Raw genomic sequence first — 22,362 nt, 5'->3', positions numbered from 1 at the left:
GCTACTCTTTCTATAATCTCCCTTGGGCCCCTTGCTTTCCACATGTCCTTGGCATAGCTTCTTTCTCTACTGCCTCAGCACTCTTACCAGGGGCAATTCCAGTCCCTGTTAATGGTTTCAGCAATGCCTTATGACCTGCAGATCAGTACCTTTAGCCCAAGTGTCTGCTTGTGACTCCACTCAGATGTCTTGTGTCCAAAACGGAGCACTTCATCGTCTCATCCCAAATCATCTCTTGTCTCTTCTAGTTGAGCACCATTGTTCATTCCAGTGCCCAAAGGAAGTGTGTGGCTTGCTCTAGATTCCTTCCTCTTTCCTAAAACTCCTACACCTTCCTAATTGTTCAGTCCTGCCTCTTAGATAACATTCCCCCTTACCTCTGGGTGCTCACTCAAGAGCTCCTCTCTGACACCTCCTGACTATCTCTGTGTCTAAGCTTCACTCCCTTCCATTTAACCCCAACAGGGTCACCAGAGTGACTACAGTAAACCAGCAGTTCCCTCCACCAGTTGTGTTCAGTCTCCTTATTGGTGCCTCATAACAGATGGGCTGAGCTTCTCATAAGAGGGCAAGCTTTTACTACCTGGCTCATTTCCCAACCCCATTTCTAGTTACATGTACCCATATAGACACATCATGTTCTCTCTCCTACCACACTTTACATTTCAGGGATTTAGAGTATTTCTGGTTTGCCAAAGAGCTGTATACTCTCCCTGCTTCACAGCTTCCTCCAGTTATGAGCTCTTCCATTTGCATGGCCTGGCAGTGGCCTGTTCTACGTAGTCCTGCTTGGCCTGGATTGGCGCAGCACCCTGACCCTGTGTCTGCTCTGGGATTTGCTCTGGGCTATGAGCCTGTAGAAGGGAAGGGATTGACTTTTCTTTCACGTGCTTGGCATGGTGACTGTCAAGGTATCCAGTAAGTGCCAACTAAGTACTTAGTGGATGCACATGTAATAGACTTACAAGCTAAAAAACATTCTAACTAGTGCCTATGACATGGAATGAATTGCCTAATTTATAAGTCACACGCTGTGCTTGCCATCTCTGGTTGTAAGGCTGCCTCCCCATCTGTATTACACTTAAACCTTCCATGGTCTGCATCCTTGTTTCATCACTTGATGCCTCTGTAATTGTGGGAGTGTTACACCATTTCCCAGTCCACTGAGAGAACTCTGAGGATTTAATGAGTAAGGGCACTTAAGTGCCCATGTGGTGCCTGGTGCAAGGACATTTCCATGTACATTTGTTGCTTTCAGTTGAGAGTCACATTCAAACCAATGTTAGGAAACAGTGGATGCAGCAGTGTGTATATACCTTTGCTTTAGAAACAGATCCCATTCCTGTCAATAGACTTGCACACACACTCTCCAGGGCAAGGAGAGCAGTCTGCCTCCACTGCCCTCAGCAAAGAGTCTATCTTCTGAGCCTGTTGCCTGAATTTTATCAGAATTAAGCACCCAGGGCATCCTGGGTGGCTCAGTGATTTAGCACCACCTTTAGCCCAGGGCCTGATCCTTGAGACCCCGGGGTCGAGTCCCACATCAGGCTCCCTATGTGGAGCCTGCTTCTCTCTCTGCCAGTGTCTCTGCATCTCTCTCTCTCTCTGTGTCTCTCATGAATAAATAAAATCTTTTAAAAAATTAAGCACCCAGCCAGCGTATTACCATTATATCTTCTTCCCTGACTTCATCTTTTTCCTAAATAACTTACTACATCTAAGTATCTCTTCTCTTTCATAGCTAAACCCATTATTTAAAAACTTTGCTCCTCTTCTAAAACCAAATTCCTATTCTAGAATATATGCTGGAAAACCTTTATTGAAATATTTGCATTCCTTTTATGAAATGAGTCTTCTTTGAAATTGCTGTGGATGTTAAAATGCTAATGGTTTTTAAACAGTATTTTTATTTGAGCATAGTACTTTCACAAACTAAAGCTGAAATCTATTTTTCTAGTCTGTCTATATCTTATGAAAATGTTGACACAACTAAGAAGAAACTCCCTGTTCATATCTTAGATGGTCTCACCCTGAGCTATAAGGTATGTGCTGATACACTTTATAAGAACATTGTTTTCTGTTGAAATTACAACATGCAAGTAATAGATTACTTTCTACTCTAATTTTTTGTTTTTGTTTTCATAGATCCCATGGCCTGTGGATATTGTTATAAGTTTGGAATGTCAAAAAATTTATAATCAGGTGTTCCTTCTCTTATTGCAAATAAAGTGGGCAAAATATAGTCTGGATGTTTTACTATTTGGTGGTAAGATTTGTTTTCAACAGATAAGTTATAATTGAATTTTAACCCTGAAATAAAGAAGGGGGTGATCTTTGGTCATTTTTTATGTATACATAAGTGCCCAAATCACAAGTACTTACAGCAACAGTTTTATAGATGTCAAGATTAACTTCCCTGAATGAAATACCAGAGAATTATACTGCAGTCCATCTGAATTATAACAGCTTGATTAGGAATTTAGCTAGAATTGGGATGAGAACTGGGTGTTATTCTATATGTTGGCAAATTGAAAACCAATAAAAAATAAATTAAAATAAAGGAATTTAGCTAGAATAAGTACTCTTTAATTACACAAAAATCTTTAAAATGACCAGATATTGGGACTTTGCATTTACATGACAGTGGTAATCAGGATGATAAGGGGAACTTTTCACTGTCTTACCTACCTTCCAGAGACACTAGTGTGCCTCCTGTAGTGTGCCCTTTGCAGGTTGGTGACCATATCAGAAGTCCCATCCCTGTGCAATGGCACAGGTGGGCCTTGAGTAGATGTTCTTCCCACCTTCTCTGCTCTTTCAATCCTATATAGAACTGGCAAGTACTGCTGGAAAACCACAACTTAGAGAAGGACTTTTATGTGAACAAGATACAACTGCTCGGTTTGCACCACAAAAGGAGCCAGTAAGACAGCAAATTCATCGTATGTTCCTCTTGAGAGTGAAGCTCATGCACTTTGTGAACAGCTTACACAACTACATCATGACCAGGGTTTGTGCCTGGACTACTTGTGATATATTTATAAGTAAAGAGCCCAGAGAATACTTGTAGACAATAAGTAAGAAAATAGCACATATAAAATATTTGATCATAAAATAACAAGGCAGTGGGGGGAAATTTTTTTTTAAACATGCCACAACATGTGTAACCAGAGATTCCTGTCCCTGTTGTCCGGTAGCCTCCTCTTTTGTAATTATCCAGGTATATCCAGAGCTCCTCTTTTGTAATTATCTTCAGAACTTGAAATATATAGCCTTTTAAGCTTTATCAGTGATGACAGATCTGTCCCTGGAAAATGGCTTCAAATTTTAGTAACAGCCAAAAATCTGTCAGGCTAGTATGGTGTGTAAAGAGGAAGATGCAGCCAGATTATGTATTTTTTCTTTAAAAAAAGAAGCAACTGATTATGAAGTAAATGAAGCTGCTTTTCTTTCTTCCTTTTTTTCCCAAGATTTTTAATTTATTTATTCATGAGAGACAGAAAGAGAGAGGCAGAGATATAGGCTAAGGGAGAAGCAGGTTCCCTGAGGGGAGCCTGATGTAGGATTCGATCCCAGGATCCCGGGATCATGACCTGAGCCACAGGCAGACTTTTCAACCACTAAGCCACCCAGTTTCCCCTGAAACTGCTTTCCTTATACATCTTAAAAACAGGTCTAGAGGAAGTTTGGAATAGGAGTTCAGATATTTGAACAATAGCAGTATTTTGGAAGACAGTACTTATTTGGGATTTAAAATGGCTGCTTTAAAAAAAAACTCATTTGTACATAAGTTCTGAAAATTCAACTTATTTGGAAGAAGTGAGGCTTTGAAGCCTGTGTTTTAGACATGATGCATATGGCAGAGGTGCTTTCTGCTTACCACGTATTGGCCTTCAGAGGCAGCCTTAAACCCTTAATTACTGAGAGTAAATGGTAGGAGTTTTTAAGTTTTTACTTGTTGTTTTCTCGTTAAACATCTATCTTCCTTTTAAAGAAAGATCATTATAAAAACAGTGAAACTTAAAAAAAACACATAAGTTGGGGATCCCTGGGTGGCACAGCGGTTTGGTGCCTGCCTTTGACCCAGGGCGCAATCCTGGAGACCTGGGATCGAATCCCACATTGGGCTCGGTGCATGGAGCCTGCTTCTCCCTCTGTCTATGTTTCTGCCTCCCTCTCTCTCTCTGTGTGACTATCATAAATAAATAAAAATTTAAAAAAACACAAGTTTAATTTACCTGATAATTGTTTTTTTAAAAATCAATGCATTTTGTATGTGGTTTGATGTACTTGCCCCTGGCCACCAGGAGCAACCTGTTAGTACAAACTAAGGCATTCATTTACTGTACAAGTGGATTTCCTAAAGAACTGACCTCCACCATTATTCTAGGATAAGAATGCCAGCCTTTAAAGAAGGTACTTCGGAGCACCTGCGTGGCTCAGTGTTTGAACTGAATTTGGCTCAGGTCGTGAACCCAGGGTTCTGGGATGGAGTCCCACATTGGGCTCCCCACAGGGAGCCTGCTTCTCCCTCTGCCTATGTCTCTGCCTCTCTCTCTGTGTCTCTCACAAATTAATAAATAAAATCTTTTTTAAAAAAGGTACTTTGTAAATTTTACAGATGTAACTATTGAAGAAAATTTGAGAGGAGTAGAAGAGGTTGATAAACAGTTTTGTGTCTAGCACACAAGTCCTCAAAGAAGTCTGCTGATTAAACTTCATCTTTCTCTTCAAGATTCTTCACAGTACAGGACTGGAGTTTCAACATCAAGTTGAAGAAGCCAAGGATTTAGATCAATTGATTAAGATTCACTATAGATACTTGTCAACCATCCATGATCGATGTTTGCTAAGAGAAAAGGTACGTGAGATGTTATCTGCAGATTTGGCCACTGAGGCAGGAGTGAAGCTGGCCAAGGGAAGTTGTCTATCTGCTTCAGAATTTAACACTTACTAAGCCTCTGTTCTGCAGAGTTTCAAATTTGTTACAAATTTGTGCCATATTACTAGAAATTGTGTCTGAGAGAAGCAGATGAGAACTGCATTGTGATCATCTGCACACTGCGCTTGTATTCAATTGGAAAATTCTGTCTGCAGTTGTGGAATGATACAGTGCTTTAGTCAGGAAGTGCATCCAGCTAGCAAGAATATATGGGATAAGTCCATTGGATTACTTGCTCCCTTTTGTGGATGAATTTAAACGGCCATCCCAGGAAATGGTCTCTTGCTCTATTGGTCAGCTCTGTTGCTAATATTCCCTGTATCTCATTCCAAGTGCACTTATTCATAGTCTGGCACCCTTCCATATTATACTGAAGGCTGTCATTGCACTGATGAGCTTTTTCTGTGACTCATGTAGATTAAATGAAAGTGTTGGTGTCCATGTCCAAACATAGTTATAGAGCCTGTATTTTGTCTGTGGTTTTTATCTCCAGGTCAGTTTTGTGAAAGAAGCCATCATGAAGGTATTGAATTTGGCTCTCATGTTTGCAGATGGTTGGCAAGCAGGTCTGGGGACGTGGCAGTAAGTAGCTTGTGGAACCTCTGCATTGTGACTATTTCAGCTTTCCTTTTAAAACAGGCTTTATGACGACTGCTTGTCTATGAGGGCTCACTGAAGAGTGGGGTCACAAACCTTTAGATCTGGGGCTAGAGACTGGGGCCTGGCCATTTTCATTCTCATCAGGGCTGAAAGCCTTCAGGGAGCAAAACAGCGCCACCCGGTGGCGTCTGGAGCCCCTAACCCTGATCTCAGCCCACTGACAAGGGAGGTGGAATTCGACCACCATAAGGGCACCTCAACATCAGCACAGCAGGTGCCTCCACCAGAGAAGCAGCAGAAACAAGCAGTTAACACTGAGTCCACCAACCATAGAGATCTACAAAATTCAGCTCTTGGAGAAATCACTATATAGCATTGGTGATTTTTTTTATTTAGTTAGTTTTTCTGGTTTTTTACAGCTATTTTCGTATTTTTTCAATTCTTTTTTTATATATACATTATATATGTATATATTTTTTATCTTTGCTTTCCATTCATTGTATATTTTACTTTATTTTCATATACATACATTTTTGTTTCTTATGTTGGGATCTAGTTTCTTTTCATTTTGTTTTTTTTTTTTTAAAGATTTTATTTATTTATTCGAGAAAGAGACGCAGAGACATAGGCAGAGGGAGAAGCAGGCTCCATGCAGGGAGCCTGATGTGGGACTCGATCCCGGGTCTCCAAGGATCACACCCTGGGCTGAAGGCAGCGCTAAACCGCTGAGCCACCCGGGCTGCCTGCGATCTAGTTTCTTTTAACAAGCAGACCAAAATAATCCCAGGAGATAGTATTTTGTTTTGTTCAGTTTGTGTCTGGTTTGATGATTTTTTTTCTTATTTTGCCTTTTTGTTTTCTTCTGGTTTGTTATTTTTCTTGTTTTTCTGGTATTGTGTTTTCTTCTTTTCTGGACATAATGATCAAATGGAGAAATTCACCACAAAAGAAAGAACAGGGGATACCACTCACTACCAGGGATTTAATCAATATGAATATAAGTATAGGATAACTGAACTAGAATTTAAACGATTGTAAAGATACCAGCAGGGCTTGAAAAAACTATAGGAGATATTCAAGAATCCTGTATGGAGAAATAAAAGTGAAAATCTAACAGCCCAACTTAAAATGCTATTACTGAAATGCAGTAAAAAATAGAGCTCTAACAGCAAGGATGAATGAGCCAGAGAAGTCAGTGACATAGAAGACAAAATGATGGAGAATAAAGCTGAAAAGAAGAGAGAAAGCTACTGGATCATGAAGGGAGACTTTGAGAACTCAGCAATTCCATAAAGCAACATAATATCCAGATAATATGGGTCCCAGAAGATGAAGAGGGGTGGGGGACAGAAGGTATATTTGAACAAATTCTAGCTAAGAACTTCCCTAATCCAGGAAGCACAGAGGAACTCCCCCCCCCGCCAATCAATAAAATTAGGTCAGATATCAAATACTTCAACGTAAAATAGTGAAGCTTGCAACTTTCAGAGATAAAGATAAAAATCCTGAAAGCCATTTGGGACAAGAGGTCCTTAATCTACAAGGGTAAACACATAAGGCTGGCAACAGACCTGGTCAAAGACCTGGCAATCTAGAAAGGACTGTCATGATATATTCAGGGTTCTAAATGGGAAAACTATGCAGCTAAGAATATTTCATCCGTCAAGGTTTGTCATTCAGAATAGAAGGAGAGATAAAGAGTTTTCAGGAAGGGGGCACCAGGGTGGTTCAGTTGAAGCATCTACCTTCAATTCAACCATAATATTGGGGTCCTAGGATTGAGCTCCACATGAGGCTCTGCTCAGCAGGGAGCCTCTTCTCCCTCCTCCTCTGCCTGCCACTTCACCTACTTGTGCTCGTTCTCTCTTTTTCTGTCAAATGTATAAAACTTTTTTAAAAAGTTTAAAGAACAAACAAAAGTAATTTGTGAACACTAAACCAGCCCTGGAAGAAATATTAAAGGGAATCCTTTGAGCAGAGAGCCCCAAAGTAACAAAGACCAGAAAAGAACAGAGACAATCTACAGGAACAGTGACTTTACAAGTAATACAGTGGCATTAAGTTCAAATCTTTCAGTAATTATTCTGAATGTAAATGAACGAAATGTTTCAATGAAAAGACATATGGTATCAGAATGGATAAAAAAATAAGATCCATCAATATGCTGCTTATAAGAGAGACTTATTGTAGACCCAAAGATACCTCCTGATTTAAAGTGTGAAGATGGAGAACCATTTATCATGCCAGTGGACATAAAAAAAAGAAACCTGAAGTAACCATCCTTTTATCAAACAAACTAGATTTTAAACCAAAGATTTCAATAAAAGAATTGGTATACTATATATCATAATTAAAGGGTCTATCCAACAAGATTTAACAATTGTAAATATTTATGCCCCGAACTATGGAGCAGACAATTATATAAACAGTATACTGTTAATAATAACAGTATTAAAGAAACACATTGATAGTACAATAATAGTAGGGGACTTTAACACCCTGATCACAGCAATGGACAGATCATCTAAGAAGATCAACAAGAAAATAGGAGCTTTGAAATGACACACTGGACCAGATGGATTTCAGTTTATATCCAGAGCATTTCATCCTGAGGCAAAAGACTACACATTCTACTCAAGTACACATGGAACATTCTCCAGAATAGATCACATACTGGGTCACAAATTAAAATATCAACTGGTACCAAAAGATTAAGATTATACATGCCTATTTTCAGACCACTTTATTTTTTTTTAATTTTTTTTTTATTTATTTATGGTAGTCACAGAGAGAGAGAGAGAGACAGATACATAGGCAGAGGGAGAAGCAGGCTCCATGCACCAGGAGCCCCATGTGGGATTCGATCCCGGGTCTCCAGGATCGCTCCCTGGGCCAAAGGCAGGCGCCAAACCGCTGCGCCACCCAGGGATCCCCAGACCACTTTAAAACGTGAACTCCATCACAAGAGAAAATTTGGAAGCGACACAAATACATGGAGGATAAGGGGCATTGCTACTAAGAAAGAACTGGGTCAACCAGGAAATTAAAGAATTTTTTTTAAAACATGGAAGAAAATGAAAACATCATAGTTCAAACTTTTGGGATGCAACAAAGATGATTATAACAGGAAAGTATATAGCAAGACCGTACTCAAGAATCAAGAAAAGTCTCAAATACACAACCTAAACTTAGACCTAAAGGAACTGGAGAAAGCACGGCAAATAAAGCGTAAATCCAGCAGAAGAGAATAAAGATTAGAGCAGAAATCAATGATCTATAGATTTGAAAAAAAAAAAAAAACATATTAGAACACATCAACGAAACTATGAGCTGGTTCTTTGAATTAATATTGATAAACACCTAACCAGATTATCAAAAGAGAAAGAGAAAGGACCCAAATTAATAAAATCGTGAATGAAAGAGGAGAAATCTTAACCAACACTGAAGAAATACAAGCAATTATAAGAGAATATTATGATCAACTGTATGCCAACATACTGGGCAATCTGGAAGAAATGGATGCATTCCTAGAAACATATAAACTACCAAAACTGAAACAGAAAGAAATAGAAAACTGAACATATCCACAACCAGGAAAGAAAGTGAAGTAGTAATCAAAAATCTCCCAACAAACAAGAGTCTAACAAATAAGAGGTAAGCCTCCCAGCAGAATTCTACCAAACATTTAAAAAAGAATTAATACATATTCTGAAGCTATTTCAGAAATTAAAAATGAAAACTTCCAATCTTGCAAAAATTCTCAACAAGATACTGGCCAATATGATCCAATAGTACATTAAGAAAACTATTCACCATGACCAAGTAGGATTTATTCCTGGGACACAAGGCTGGTTCAACACTCGTAAAACAGTCAATGTGATTCATCATATCAGCAAGAGAAAAACGAAGAACCATATGATCCTCTCATTAGATGCAGAGAAAGCATTTGACAAAATACAGCATCCATTCCTGATCAAAACTCTTCAGAGTGTAGGGATAGAGGGAACATTCCTCAACATCTTAAAAGCCATCTACGAAAAGCCCAGAGCAAATATCATTCTCAATGGGGAAGCACTGGGAGCCTTTCCCCTAAGGTCAGGAACAAGACAGGGATGTCCACTCTCACCACTGCTATTCAACATAGTACTAGAAGTCCTAGCCTCAGCAATCAGACAACAAAAAGAAAGGCATTCAAATTGGCAAAGAAGTCAAACTCTCCCTCTTCACCAATGACATGATACTCTACATAGAAAACCCAAGACTGCACCCCAAGATTGCTAGAACTCATACAGCAATTTGGTAGCGTGGCAGGATACAAAATCAGTGCCCAGAAATCAATGGCATTTCTATACACTAACAATGAGACTGAAGAAAGAGAAATTAAGGAGTCAATCCCATTTGCAATTGCACCCAAAAGCATAAGATACCTAGGAATAAACTTAAACCAAAGACGTAAAGGATCTATACCCTAAAAACTAGAACACTTCTGAAACAAATTGAGGAAGACACAAAGAGGTGGAAAAATATTCCATGCTCATGGATTGGCAGAATTAATATTGTAAAAATGTCAATGTCACCCAGGGCAATTTACACATTTAATGCAATCCCTATCAAAATACTATGGACTTTTTTCAGAGAGTTAGAACAAATTATTTTAAGAATTGTGTGGAATCAGAAAAGACCCCAAATAGGGGAATTTTAAAAAAGAAAACCATAGCTGGGAGCATCACGGTGCCAGATTTCAGGTTGTACTACAAAGCTGTGGTCATCAAGACAGTGTGGTACTGGCACAAAAACAGACACATAGATCAATGGAACAGAATAGAGAACCCAGAAGTAGCCTCTCAACTTTATGGTCAACTAATATTCGATAAAAGAGGAAAGACTATCCGCTAGAAGAAAGACAGCCTCTTCAATAAATGGTGCTGGGAAAACTGGACATCCACATGCAGAAGAATGAAACTAGACCACTGTCTTGCACCATACACAAAGATAAACTCAAAATGGATGAAGATCTAAATGTGAGACAAGATTCCATCAACATCCTAGAGGAGAACACAGGCAACACCCTTTTTACACTCAGCCACAGTAGCTTCTTGCAAGATACATCCACAAAGGCAAAAGAAACAAAAGCAAAAATGAACTATTGGGACTTCATCAAGATAAAATGCTTTTGCACAGCAAAGGATACAGTCAACAAAACTCAAAGACAACCTACAGAATGGGAGATCATATTTGCAAATGACATATCAGATAAAGGGCTAGTTTCCAAGATCCATAAAGAACTTATGAAACTCAACACCAAAGAAACAAACAATCCAATCATGAAATGGGAAAAAGACATGAACAGAAATCTCACAGAGGAAGACATAGACATGGCCAACACGCATATGAGAAAATGCTCTGCATCACTTGCCATCAGGGAAATACAAATCAAAACCACAATGGGATACCACCTCACACCAGTGAGAATGGGGAAAATGAACAAGGCAGGAAACCACAAATGTTGGAGAGGATGGGGAGAAAGGGGAACCCTCTTACACTGTTGGTGGAAATGTGAACTGGTGCAGCCACTCTGGAAAACTGTGTGGAGGTTCCTCAAAGAGTTAAAAATAGACCTGCCCTACGACCCAGCAGTTGCACTGCTGGGGATTTACCCCAAAGATGCAGATGCAATGAAACGCCGGGACCCCTGCACCCCGATGTTTCTAGCAGCACTGTCCACAATAGCCAAACTGTGGAAGGAGCCTCGGCGTCCATCAAAAGATGAATGGATAAAGAAGCTGTGGTCTATGTATACAATGGAATATTACTCAGCCATTAGAAACGACAAATACCCACCATTTGCTTCAACGTGGATAGAACTGGAGGGTATTATGCTGAGTGAAGTAAGTCAATTGGAGAAGGACAAACATATGTTCTCATTCATTTGGGGAATATAAATAATAGTGCAAGGGAATAGAAGGGAAGGGAGAAGAAATCTGTGGGAAATATCAGAAAGGGAGACAGAACATAAAGACTCCTGACTCTGGGAAATGAACTAGGGGTGGTAGAAAGGGAGGTAGGCAGAGGGTGGGGATGACTGGGTGACGGGCATTGAGGGGGTCACTTGACGGGATGAGCACTGGGTGTTATTCTGTATGTTGGCAAATTGAACACCAATAAAAAAATAAACTTATTATTAAAAAGTAAATAAGGAATTTAAGAAAAGGAATATTACTCAGCCATTAGAAATGATAAATACCCACCATTTGCTTCAACATGAATGGAACTGGAGGTTATTAAGTGAAATAAGTCAATCGGAGATGAACAAACATATGCTCTCATTCATTTAGGGAATATAAAAAATAGAAGGGAATAACGGGGATAGGAGAGAAAGAGTGGGAATTATCAGTGAGGGTGACATAACATGAGAGACGCCTAACTCTGGGAAATGAACAAGGGATGGTGAAAAGGGAGGTGGGCGGAGCATTGGGGTGACTTGGTGACCGGCACTAGGGGGGACACTTGATGGGATGACCACTTGGTGTTATGCTATATGTTGGCAAATTGAACTCCAAGAAAAAAATAAATAAGAGGATGGGATCTTTCTGCTAATATGTACTCATGGACTTAGAATGAAAACTCAGGCCTTTGTTAGCAAAATAAGCTTAAATTGACATCAATTAAAATATAAATACAATCTAATTAAAAGATAGAATTGGTCTACTTTATACCTTTACAAAATAACTGTTAAATGCCGTATGTTTCTGTATTGTAGTGGACTAAACCCTCTGAGTCTAAATAAAGATTCATCCTTTTTTAAACAAATGGGGGATCCCTGAGTGGCTCAGCGGTTTAGTGCCTGCCTTTGGCCCAGGGCGCAATCCTGGAATCCCGGGACCCACGTCAGGCTCCCGGCATGGAGCCTGCTTCTCCTCCTCCTGTGTCTCTGCCTCTCTCTCTCTCTCTCTCTCTGTCTATCATAAATAAATAAGTAAATAAATCTTTTTTAAAAATAAATAAATAATCATAATTGCAGCAAAAATAAAAGTCTTACTTGCTTTATTATGACTGTCTCAAAGTGTGTAAAGCACCTTTTTCTCTCCGTATCACTGTGAGGTAAAGGAGAAAATAACACTGCTGCATATGCTTGTCTAAAATTGAACTGTTTCAATTTCTTCAAAAGTAAATTGTTAGAAAAATAACAGGAGTTAGGAGGGCTATAAAGCATTATTTGCCATTATAGTTTATGGAAATTAACTTACAGACTTAAAGCAAAAGAATGAAAAATTTCAAAAGCAACTTTAAATTTGAGTACTGACTGGTTTTTTTATTATATTAAAATGTATATAATATATATAAAATATAAAATTATATTAAAATATTAAGGATTTTCAAGTAAATGATACTGTGGCTATGTTTGAAAAAGGGTTTTATCTTTAATGTATACACACTGAAATACTTACGTCAGAATGCTGTCATGCCTCAAATTTGCTTCTAAGTGTGGTAGGGCTGGCTGCGCATAGAACTCCTTGGTGGTACGTGCCTGCTGAAGCTGGATGTGGATATGCGAATGTCCTCTGGGCTCTCTTTCTATGTATGTTGCCTATTGCCCGTAATAAATTTTTATTATTTAATTTAAAGATTTTATTCTTTATGATTTATTTAAATTCAGTTAGTTAACATATAGTGTATTATTAGTTTCAGTGGTAGAATTTAGTGATTCATTATCCTCTATAACACTCAGTGCTCATTACATCACATGCCCTCCTTAATGCCCAGCACCCAGTGACCCCATCCCCCCCCCAGCATCCCTCAGTTTGTCTCTTAATGGTTTGTCTCCCTCTCTGATTGTCTTATTTTTACATCCCGTTTTTTAAATAATTTTAAGATGTAGGGTTTTATGTCTTTAATGTAGTCTTTGTTTCAAAAGAAGGTATGTAAATGAAAATAAAGAAATGTGTAATGGGAAAGGGAACATCCCCAGTCATCTCAGCTTCAGAATTCAGTACCACCTAAAAGGACGTTTTATGTCCTAATGACTTTTTCTTCAAACATTTGGAAAGCTTGTATTTTAAGGTTGGGCAAGAAATTATGTATTTCTTTAGACTTTGGCAATTAAACTGAAGTACATCTGGAATTCCTCTAAAGATATTTTGTAACCTACTCATTAACCCTTTATATACTTAAATTGAAATTTACTTTCTTTCCTAGAATGGAATCTATAGAGAAAATGGAGTCTGATTTTAAAAACTGCCATATGTTTCTTGTAACCATTTTAAACAAAGCTGTCTGTAGAGGATCCTTTCCCCATTGTGAGTATACCATGTTAAATTATTATTGCTTTTGTATTTTCTTGTAGCTAAGTCTGCATGTTATTATTTTGGTACTAATCTCATGAAGAATTAGAAATTTTTATCTATTCAAACTTGGAAAGTCCCTCAGCAGTTGTGCCATGCTTTGACTTATTTTTTCAGAATTACAATGTGGTAAATGAATATCAGATGCTTTTAATTTTTTTAAAGGTTTAGAACTATTATTAAGTAAACCAGAATAGATCTCAGTCATACCCTACTATTATGTGTAGTATGTTTCATCTGTAGAAACAGGACTAAGTAGTATCTTTGCATAGCTTTTTTTTTTCCAGAAACGTATGGGTTTAATCTCTTCCCTTTTTCTGTGTATTCTAATTGTAATATACTAATTAAGAGTAGCTGAACATTTTTAAAAACACGTGTTAGAGCAAACATTAACCTATTTGTCCATTTTGCATTGGGTTATTGTTTCACAAAGAGGATCCATTCATAGGTTAGAACATAGCATTTTGTTATGAACTGACTCCAGATTCTATGACAGAGGAGACAATCGTGATTTGTTCAGTGAAATGCAAGATGTTTTGTTTTCAGCATTAAAATCTTAAAAATGAAGTAAACCTTACTTTTTCAATTTATATTTAATAAGCCTTATTTTCAAATATTTAAACCTATTTGTAACCTTATTTTTATTATTTCCACAGTGGAATCTCTTGCACTGTCACTCATGGCTGGAATGGAACAAAGTTAAATATCTTTAATGTAGTAAATACCTAAGATTGATATTTATACAAATATAATTCCACCACATGCAGCTGAGGAATCAGAATCTCTGTTCTGATTCATTTTAAAAACTATTCTCTACTGTCTAGACAAGTACATTTGCAGATGTTTTCTTTGGAAATTACTGGATAGTATACAAGGTTATGTATATAAAATTTTATCAATAAAGCAAAGTGTATATAAGCTGTTTATACTTATATATTTCCTACTGTAAGATACATTTTTGGTATCATACCTTTAAATGTGAATTATATCATTTGCAGTTACTGCTATTAAAAAGAGGACATTTTAAAATCTTCTATTCTCCTTTTGCTTGGTTGCAGAAATTCTTACATAGTTTTTCTTTGTTTCTGTTTTTATTTTTTTACGTCTTATTTAAATTCAAGTTAGTTAACATATAGTGTATTACTAGTCTCAGAAGTAGAATTTAGAACTATTATTAAGTAAAGTAGATGGCAGAATAGATCTCAGTCATACCCTACTATTATGTGTAGCTTTTGTAACTCTTCCTTATCAGAGGATAGACTTTTTTAGCAATTTCAAAAGCTTCCAGGAGAGTGCAGGTGTAACAGTTCAAAATACCATGTGAGGCAGACAGATGTTTTATGGGCTAAATCAAAGGGAGAAGGTAGCTGTTTCATCTGTAGAAACAGAGGACTAAGTAGTATCACTTGCTTGTAACACCCAGGGCTCATTCCATCATGTGCCCTCCTCAATACCTATCATGCTCCTATCCAACCTCCTCACCTACCTCCCCTCCAGCAACCCTCAGTTTGTTCCCTATAGTTAAGAGTCTCTTATGGTTTGCCTCCCTCTCTGTTTCCCTCTTATTTATTTTTCCTTCCCTTCCCCTATATTCATTGCTTTTGTTTCTTAAATTCCACAAGTGAAATCTTACAGTATTTGTCTTTCTTTGACTGACTTCACTCAGCATAATACCCTCTAGTTCTATCCACATTGGTGCAAATAGCAAGATGCCATTCTTTTTGTTTTTTTTTTTTTTTATTTTTTTTTTTTTTTATTTTTTTTTTTTATTTATTTATGATAGTCATAGAGAGAGAGAGAGGCAGAGACACAGGCGGAGGGAGAAGCAGGCTCCATGCACCGGGAGCCCGACGTGGGATTCGATCCCGGGTCTCCAGGATCGCGCCCTGGGCCAAAGGCAGGCGCCAAACCGCTGCTGCCACCCAGGGATCCCGATGCCATTCTTTTTGATGGCTGAGTAATATTCCAGTATGTGTGTGTGTGCGTGCGCACACACACACACACACACACACACACCATGTTTTTATACATTTGGCTGCGCCAGTTTGCATTCCCACCAGAATTGTAAGAGGGTTCCCCTTTCTCCACATCCTCGCCAACACATGTAGTTTCCTGAGTTGTTGATTTTACCCATTCTGACCAGCTTTTAGTTTTATTGATCAGTTCTGGTTTTTATTGTTGTTTCTATATCTTTTTTTCCAAACATTTATGTATTTATCTGAGAGAGAAAGTACAGTGGGGAGGAGCAGAGAGAGAGAAAGAGAGTCTTAAGCTGACTCTGCACTGAGCATGGAGCTTGATGTAGGGCTCAATCGCAAGACCCTGAGATCAGGGCCTTAGCCTAAAACAAGAGTTTTGGTTTAACTGTGCCACCCATGCATTCCTCTATACCATTTCTTTCTGCTCTATATTCTCTTCTGCTGGCTTTATGCTTTATATGCTGGTCCTTTTCTAGGATTAGGTTGTATATTTGAGACCTTCCTTGCTTTTTGAGAAAGGCCTGTATTACAGTGTACTTACCTCTTAAGGCTGCTTTTACTGTCTTTGTTTTAAAATGTAGTTTGAAAAAAAAATAAAATGTAGTTTGTCTGATGTAAGCATGGCTACCCTGGCTTTCTTTTGAGATCTGTTAGTATGATAGTTGGTTCTTCATCCCCTCAGTTTCAATCTGGAGGTATCTTTAGATCAAAAATTAGTCTCTTCTACGCAGCATATCGATGGGTCTTGTTTTTTATCCATTTTGATACTTGTGTCTTTTGATTGGAGCATTTAGTCCATTTTACATTCAGAATGATTGTTGAACGATATGAATTCAGTGCTGATGTACAGGGGTAAAGGAGGACAGTGGGCAGAATGGTGTTGCCCTGCTCCCTCTATCCCTGAGCAGGGAGTTCACACCCACCACTCCTGAGGAAGCTCTCACAGAAGAGCAAAGAGTCACCTCTCTTCTGCCCCAGCTTCCATCAGATCCCTGGCTTCACCCTCCCGGCATCCAAGCTGTCTGCCTGCCAGGTTGCACAACACTTCTGTATTTTATCTCAGGCATGGAGTTGGGTTTCAAAACTCCACCAACTTTAAAGATCCCTGAGGTGCAGACCCACATTGTTCCTCCGGAGAAGGGTCTCCCCACACTTTTGCCATCTGCCGGTTTGTCCCAGAAATCAGTTGTGACAGCACAGCCATTTGGAGTTTATGGTAAAGATCAGCAAATAGATAGCACCATGGCTTGCTGCCCTCAGCCTTTGTTCCCATGCAAGGGAATAGCACAGCCAATGGTGCCCTTGGAGCAGTTGTACCCGCTCTCCCAAATGCCTTGAAGTGGGAAATTGAGTCCTGAGACCATGGTGCCTGCTCCCAAGCCTCCAAACCTCCTTCCCACCCATAAGGAACAACCCTGGTAATGTCACAGACATCCAAAACTTTAGAGTTTGTGCTCTACTGCTTAATAGTACTTGTGGTAGTCAGCCCCTTTCCTTTTCCTCCCACAATGGTTTAGGGGAAGAGTTTTTCTTGTGCAATGCCGTGCATGCTGATCACTGTTTCTCTCTGTCTCTCTTTGTCTCTCTCTCCAGTCTCCATGATCAGGCCCCCCCTCCCAACGCAGCACCTGTAGGTCTTTTCTCCCCCAAGTCAACTCTCCACAGCTCCTACCTTCTATGATTTTTGGTTTTTTCTACCCCTAGTGCAGTTTGGCTCTATCACTCCTCAGATCAATTTCTTGGGTGTTCAGGATGCCTGGGTGGCTCAGTGGTTGGGCCTCTGCCTTTGGATCAGGTCATGATCCCAGGGTCCTGGGATTGAGTCCTGCCTCGGACTCCCTGCAGGGACCCTACTTCTCCCTCTGCCTGTGTCTCTGCCTCTCTCTGTGTCTCTCATGAGTAAATAAATATAATATTTATTTTAAATAAATAAATGATTTTATATTTACTCCCGAGAGTAAATATAAAATGGGTGTTAAATGATTTTATATTTATCTAATTGTGTTCGAGAGATAAGGCAAGTCTAGGGCTCCCTACCCCACTCCTCCACCGTCTTAACTCCTCTCTGCAAAGGGATTTTCTTTTCTAATATTTTTATTTATTCATGAGAGACCTAGGCAGAGGGAGAAGCAAGCTGTCTAAAATAAAGGAAATACACAAAGGATAGGGCTTCAGATAATCAAAATGCCATTTAGGATGTATTATTATAAACATGGACATTCCTATGTCTGATGGTGAAGATGACAAGGTGTAATATATTGATAATTATGCCCTTTTTATGATGTATTTGTTTCTTTATTTGTGCTCTTCACTGCACTGTGAGATCCTTGGGAACACGTCTGTATATGACCATGTTATGGTCAGCATCTGTCATGGGGCAAGGTGTACAGTAGGTGCTCAGTGTTTGTTGACTGAGTGAGTACCTACAACAATGAAAAATAGATTATCTGTGTCATGAACCTATACATCTTCATATAAACCAGGATCGGAGTTCCATGTTGTATTCCAGCATATGAGAGGAAGTGCAGTTATGCCCTTGTTTTTGTATGCTGGCTTTTACAAGTCAGTCAGCTTCTTTGCATTGAATTAGGACATATGTTGAACTTTAAATTAAGTTTTCCATTTACTGGCTTGTAGATTGACTTTCTCTTTTTATTTTTTTAAATTTTAATTTTAAGTAATCTCTACACCCAATGTGGGACTCAAACTCAAAACCCTGAAATCAAGAGCCACATGCTGTACCAACTGAGCCAGATAGGCATCCATATTTCTATTTTTATTTTTATTTATTTTACTTTTTTTTTTATTGGAGTTCAATTTGCCAACATACAGAATAACACGCAATGCTCATCCCATCACGTGCCCCCCTCAGAGCACATCACCCAGTCACCCCCACCCTCCGCTTACCTCCCTTTCTACCACCCCTAGTTCGTTTCCCAGAGGTAGGAGTCTCTCATGTTCTGTCTTCCATTCTGATATTTCCCACTCATTCCTTCTCCTTTCCTTTATTCCCTTTAACTATTTTTTATATTCCCCAAATGAATGAGACCATATAATGTTTGTCCTTCTCCTATTGACTTATTTCACTCAGCAAAATACACTCCACTTCCATCCATGTCGAAGCAAATGGTGGGTATTTGTCGTTTCTAATGGCTGAGTAATATTCTATTGTATACATAGACCACATCTTATTTATCCATTCATCTTTCAATGGACGCCGAGGCTCCTTCCACATTTTGGCTATTGTGGACAGTGCTGCTAGAAACATCGGGATGCAGGTGTCTTGGCATTTCATTGCATCTGAATCTTTGTGGTAAATCCGAACAGTGCAGTTGCTGGGTCGTAGGGAAGGTCTGTTCTTAACTCTTTGAGGAACCTCCACACAGTTTTCCAGAGTGGCTGCACCAGTTCACATTCCCACCAACAGTGTAAGAGGGTTCCCTTTTCTCCACATCCTCTCCAACATTTGTGGTTCCCTGTATTGTTAATTTTCCCCATTCTCAATCGTATGAGGTGGTATCTCATTGTGGTTTTGATTTGTATTTCCCTGATGGCAAGCGATGCAGAGCATTTTCTCACGTGCATGTTGGCCATGTCTGTGTCTTCCTCTGTGAGATTTCTGTTCATGTCTTTATCCCATTTCATGATTGGATTGTTTGTTTCTTTGGTGTTGAGTTTCATAAGTTCTTTATGGATCTTGGAAACTAGCCCTTTATCTGATACGTCATTTGCAAATATCTTCTCCCATTCTGTAGATTGTCTTTGAGTTTTGTTGACTGTATCCTTTGCTGTGCAAAAGCTTCTTATCTTGATGAAGTCCCAATAGTTCATTTTTGCTTTTGTTTCTTTTGTCTTCGTGGATGTATCTTGTAAGAAGTTAGTGTGGCCGAGTTCAAAAAGGGTGTTGCCTGTGTTCTCCTCTAGGATTTTGATGGACTCTTGTCTCACATTTAGATCTTTCATCCATTTTGAATTAATCTTTGTGTATGGTGCAAGAGAGTGGTCTAGTTTCATTCTTCTGCATGTGGATGTCCAATTTTCCCAGCACCATCTGTTGAAGAGACTTTCTTCCAGTGGATAGTCTTTCCTCCTTTATCGAATATTAGTTGACCATAAAGTTAAGGGTCCACTTCTGGATTCTCTATTCTGTTCCATTGATCCATGTGTCTGTTTTTGTGCCAGTAGCACACTGTCTTGATGACCACAGCTTTGTAGTACAACCTGAAATCTGGGATTGTGATGCCCCCAGCTATGGATTTCTTTTTTAATATTCCCCTGGCTATTCGGGGTCTTTTCTGATTCCACACAAATCTTAAAATAATTTGTTCTAACTCCCTGAAGAAAGTCCGTGGTATTTTGATAGGGATTGCATTAAACGTGTCAATTGCCCTGGGTAACATTGACATTTTTACAATATTAATTCTGCCAATCCATGAGCATGGAATATTTTTCCATCTCTTGTGTCTTCCTCAATTTCTTTCAGAAGTGTTCTATAGTTTTTAGGGTATAGATCCTTTACCTCTTTGGTTAGGTTTATTTCTAGGTATCTTATACTTTTGCATGCAATTGTAAATGGGATTGACTCCTTAATTTCTCTTTCTTCAGTCTCATTGTTAGTGTATAGAAATGCCACTGATTACTGGGCATTGGTTTTGTATCCTGCCACACTGCCAAATTGCTGTATGAGTTCTAGCAATCTTGGGGTGGAGTCTTTTGGGTTTTCTATGTACAGTATCATGTCATCTGTGAAGAGGGAGAGTTGACTTCTTTGCCAATTTGAATGCCTGTCATTTCTTTTTGTTGTCTGATTGCTGAGGCTAGGGCTTCTAGTACTATGTTGAATAGCAGTGGTGAGAGTGGACATCCCTGTTGTGTTCCAAATCTTAGGGGAAAGGTTCCCAATGTTTCCCCATTGAGAATGATATTTGCTATGGGCTTTTCCTAGATGGCTTTTAAGATGCTGAGGAATGTTTGCCCTATCCCTACACTCTGAAGAGTTTTGATCAGGAAGGGATGCTGTATTTTGTCAAAGGCCTTCTCTGCATCTATTAAGAGGATCATATGGTTCTTGTTTTTTCTCTTGTTGATATGATCTATCTCATGGATTGCTTTACAAATGTTGAACCAGCCTTGCATCCCAGGGATAAATCCCACTTAGTCATGGTGGATCAACTTCTTAATGTACTGTTGTATCCTATTGGCTAGTATCTTGTTGAGAATTTTTGCATCAGGGATATTGGGCTGTAATTCTCCATTTTTGGTGGGATCTTTGGTTTTGGAATTAAGGTGATACGGGCCTCATAGAACAAGTTTGAAATCTTCTCTCTCCTTTTTAATAAGGCTGGCTAATGGTTTATCTATCTTACTAATTCTTTCAAAGCACAATGAGATACCACCTCACATGAGGGAGAATGGGGAAAATTAACAAGAGAGGAAACCACAAATGTTGGAGAGGATGTGGAGAAAGGGGAACCCTCTTACACTGTTGATGGAATGTGAAATGGTGGAGCCACTCTGGAAAACTGTGTGGAGGTTCCTCAAAGAGTTAAAAATAGACCTGCCCTATGACCCAGCAATTGCACCGCTGGGGATTTACCCCAAAGATGCAGATGCAATGAAACGCCAGGACCCCTGCACCCCGATGTTTATAGCAGCAATGTCCACAATAGCCGAAATGTGGAAGGAGCCTCAGTGTCCATCGAAAGATGAATGGATGAATGTCCACAATAGCCAAACTGTGGAAGGAGTCTCGGTGTCCATCAAAAGATGAATGGATAAAGAAGATGTGGTTTATGTATACAATGGAATATTACTCAGCCATTAGAAATGACAAATACACACCATTTGCTTCAACGTGGATGGAACTGGAGGGTATTATGCTGAGTGAAATAAGTCAATCGGAGAAGGACAAACATTATATGGTCTCATTCATTTGGGGAATATAAATAATAGTGATAGGGAATACAAGGGAAGGGAGAAGAAATGGGTAGGAAATGTCAGAAAGGGAGACAGAACATAAAGACTCCTCACTCTAGGAAACGAACTAGGGGTGGTGGAAGAGGAGGAGGGCGGGGGGTGGGGGTGACTGGGTGACAGGCACTGAGGGGGGCACTTGACGGGATGAGCACTGGGTGTTATTCTGTATGTTGGCAAATTGAACACCAATAAAAAATAAATTTATTATTAAAAAAAAAAACTAGTTTGGAAGTATTTTCTCCCTTTCTATCCTTTGGAACAGTTTTAGTAAAATAGGTATGGTTTCTTCTTTAAATGTTTGATAGAATTCCCCTGGGAAGCCAAGTGGCCCTGGACTGTTATGTCTTGGGAAGTTTTTGATGACTGCTTCAATTTCTTTGCTGGTTATTGGCCTGTTCTAGTTTTCTGTTTCTTCCTGTTCAGTTTTGGTAGTTTGTGGTTTTCCAGAAATGCGTCCATTTCTTCTAGATTGCCTAATTTATTAGGATATATATATATATATATACATATATATATATATAAA

The 22,362-nt window shown here is 39.0% G+C and overlaps 1 protein-coding gene across 4 annotated transcripts in view; it reads left to right on the top strand.

Annotated features, from left to right (window-relative positions):
* TUBGCP5 (tubulin gamma complex associated protein 5) overlaps nt 1–14,802 on the top strand; it is a 57,222-nt gene extending 42,420 nt beyond the window's left edge. For 3 of the 4 annotated variants that reach the window (XM_041753102.1, XM_041753101.1, XM_041753100.1), the window contains 7 exons: nt 1,958–2,042; nt 2,146–2,266; nt 2,832–3,010; nt 4,736–4,861; nt 5,436–5,524; nt 13,739–13,839; nt 14,541–14,802. In XM_041753102.1, coding sequence (XP_041609036.1) covers nt 1,958–2,042; nt 2,146–2,266; nt 2,832–3,010; nt 4,736–4,861; nt 5,436–5,524; nt 13,739–13,839; nt 14,541–14,587 — 748 coding nt within the window. In that variant the 3' untranslated portion in view covers nt 14,588–14,802. Of the gene's footprint in view, nt 1–1,957; nt 2,043–2,145; nt 2,267–2,831; nt 3,011–4,735; nt 4,862–5,435; nt 5,525–13,738; nt 13,840–14,540 lie in introns of those variants that run through there. The other variant, XR_005987417.1, reaches the window with a different exon arrangement.
* The last annotated feature ends 7,560 nt before the right edge of the window (nt 14,803–22,362 follow it).

Source organism: Vulpes lagopus, chromosome 4, assembly GCF_018345385.1.
Source record: "Vulpes lagopus strain Blue_001 chromosome 4, ASM1834538v1, whole genome shotgun sequence".
NCBI lineage: Eukaryota > Metazoa > Chordata > Mammalia > Carnivora > Canidae > Vulpes > Vulpes lagopus.
Note: the sequence above shows the minus strand (reverse complement) of the source record. Positions and strands in the feature narration are given on the sequence as shown.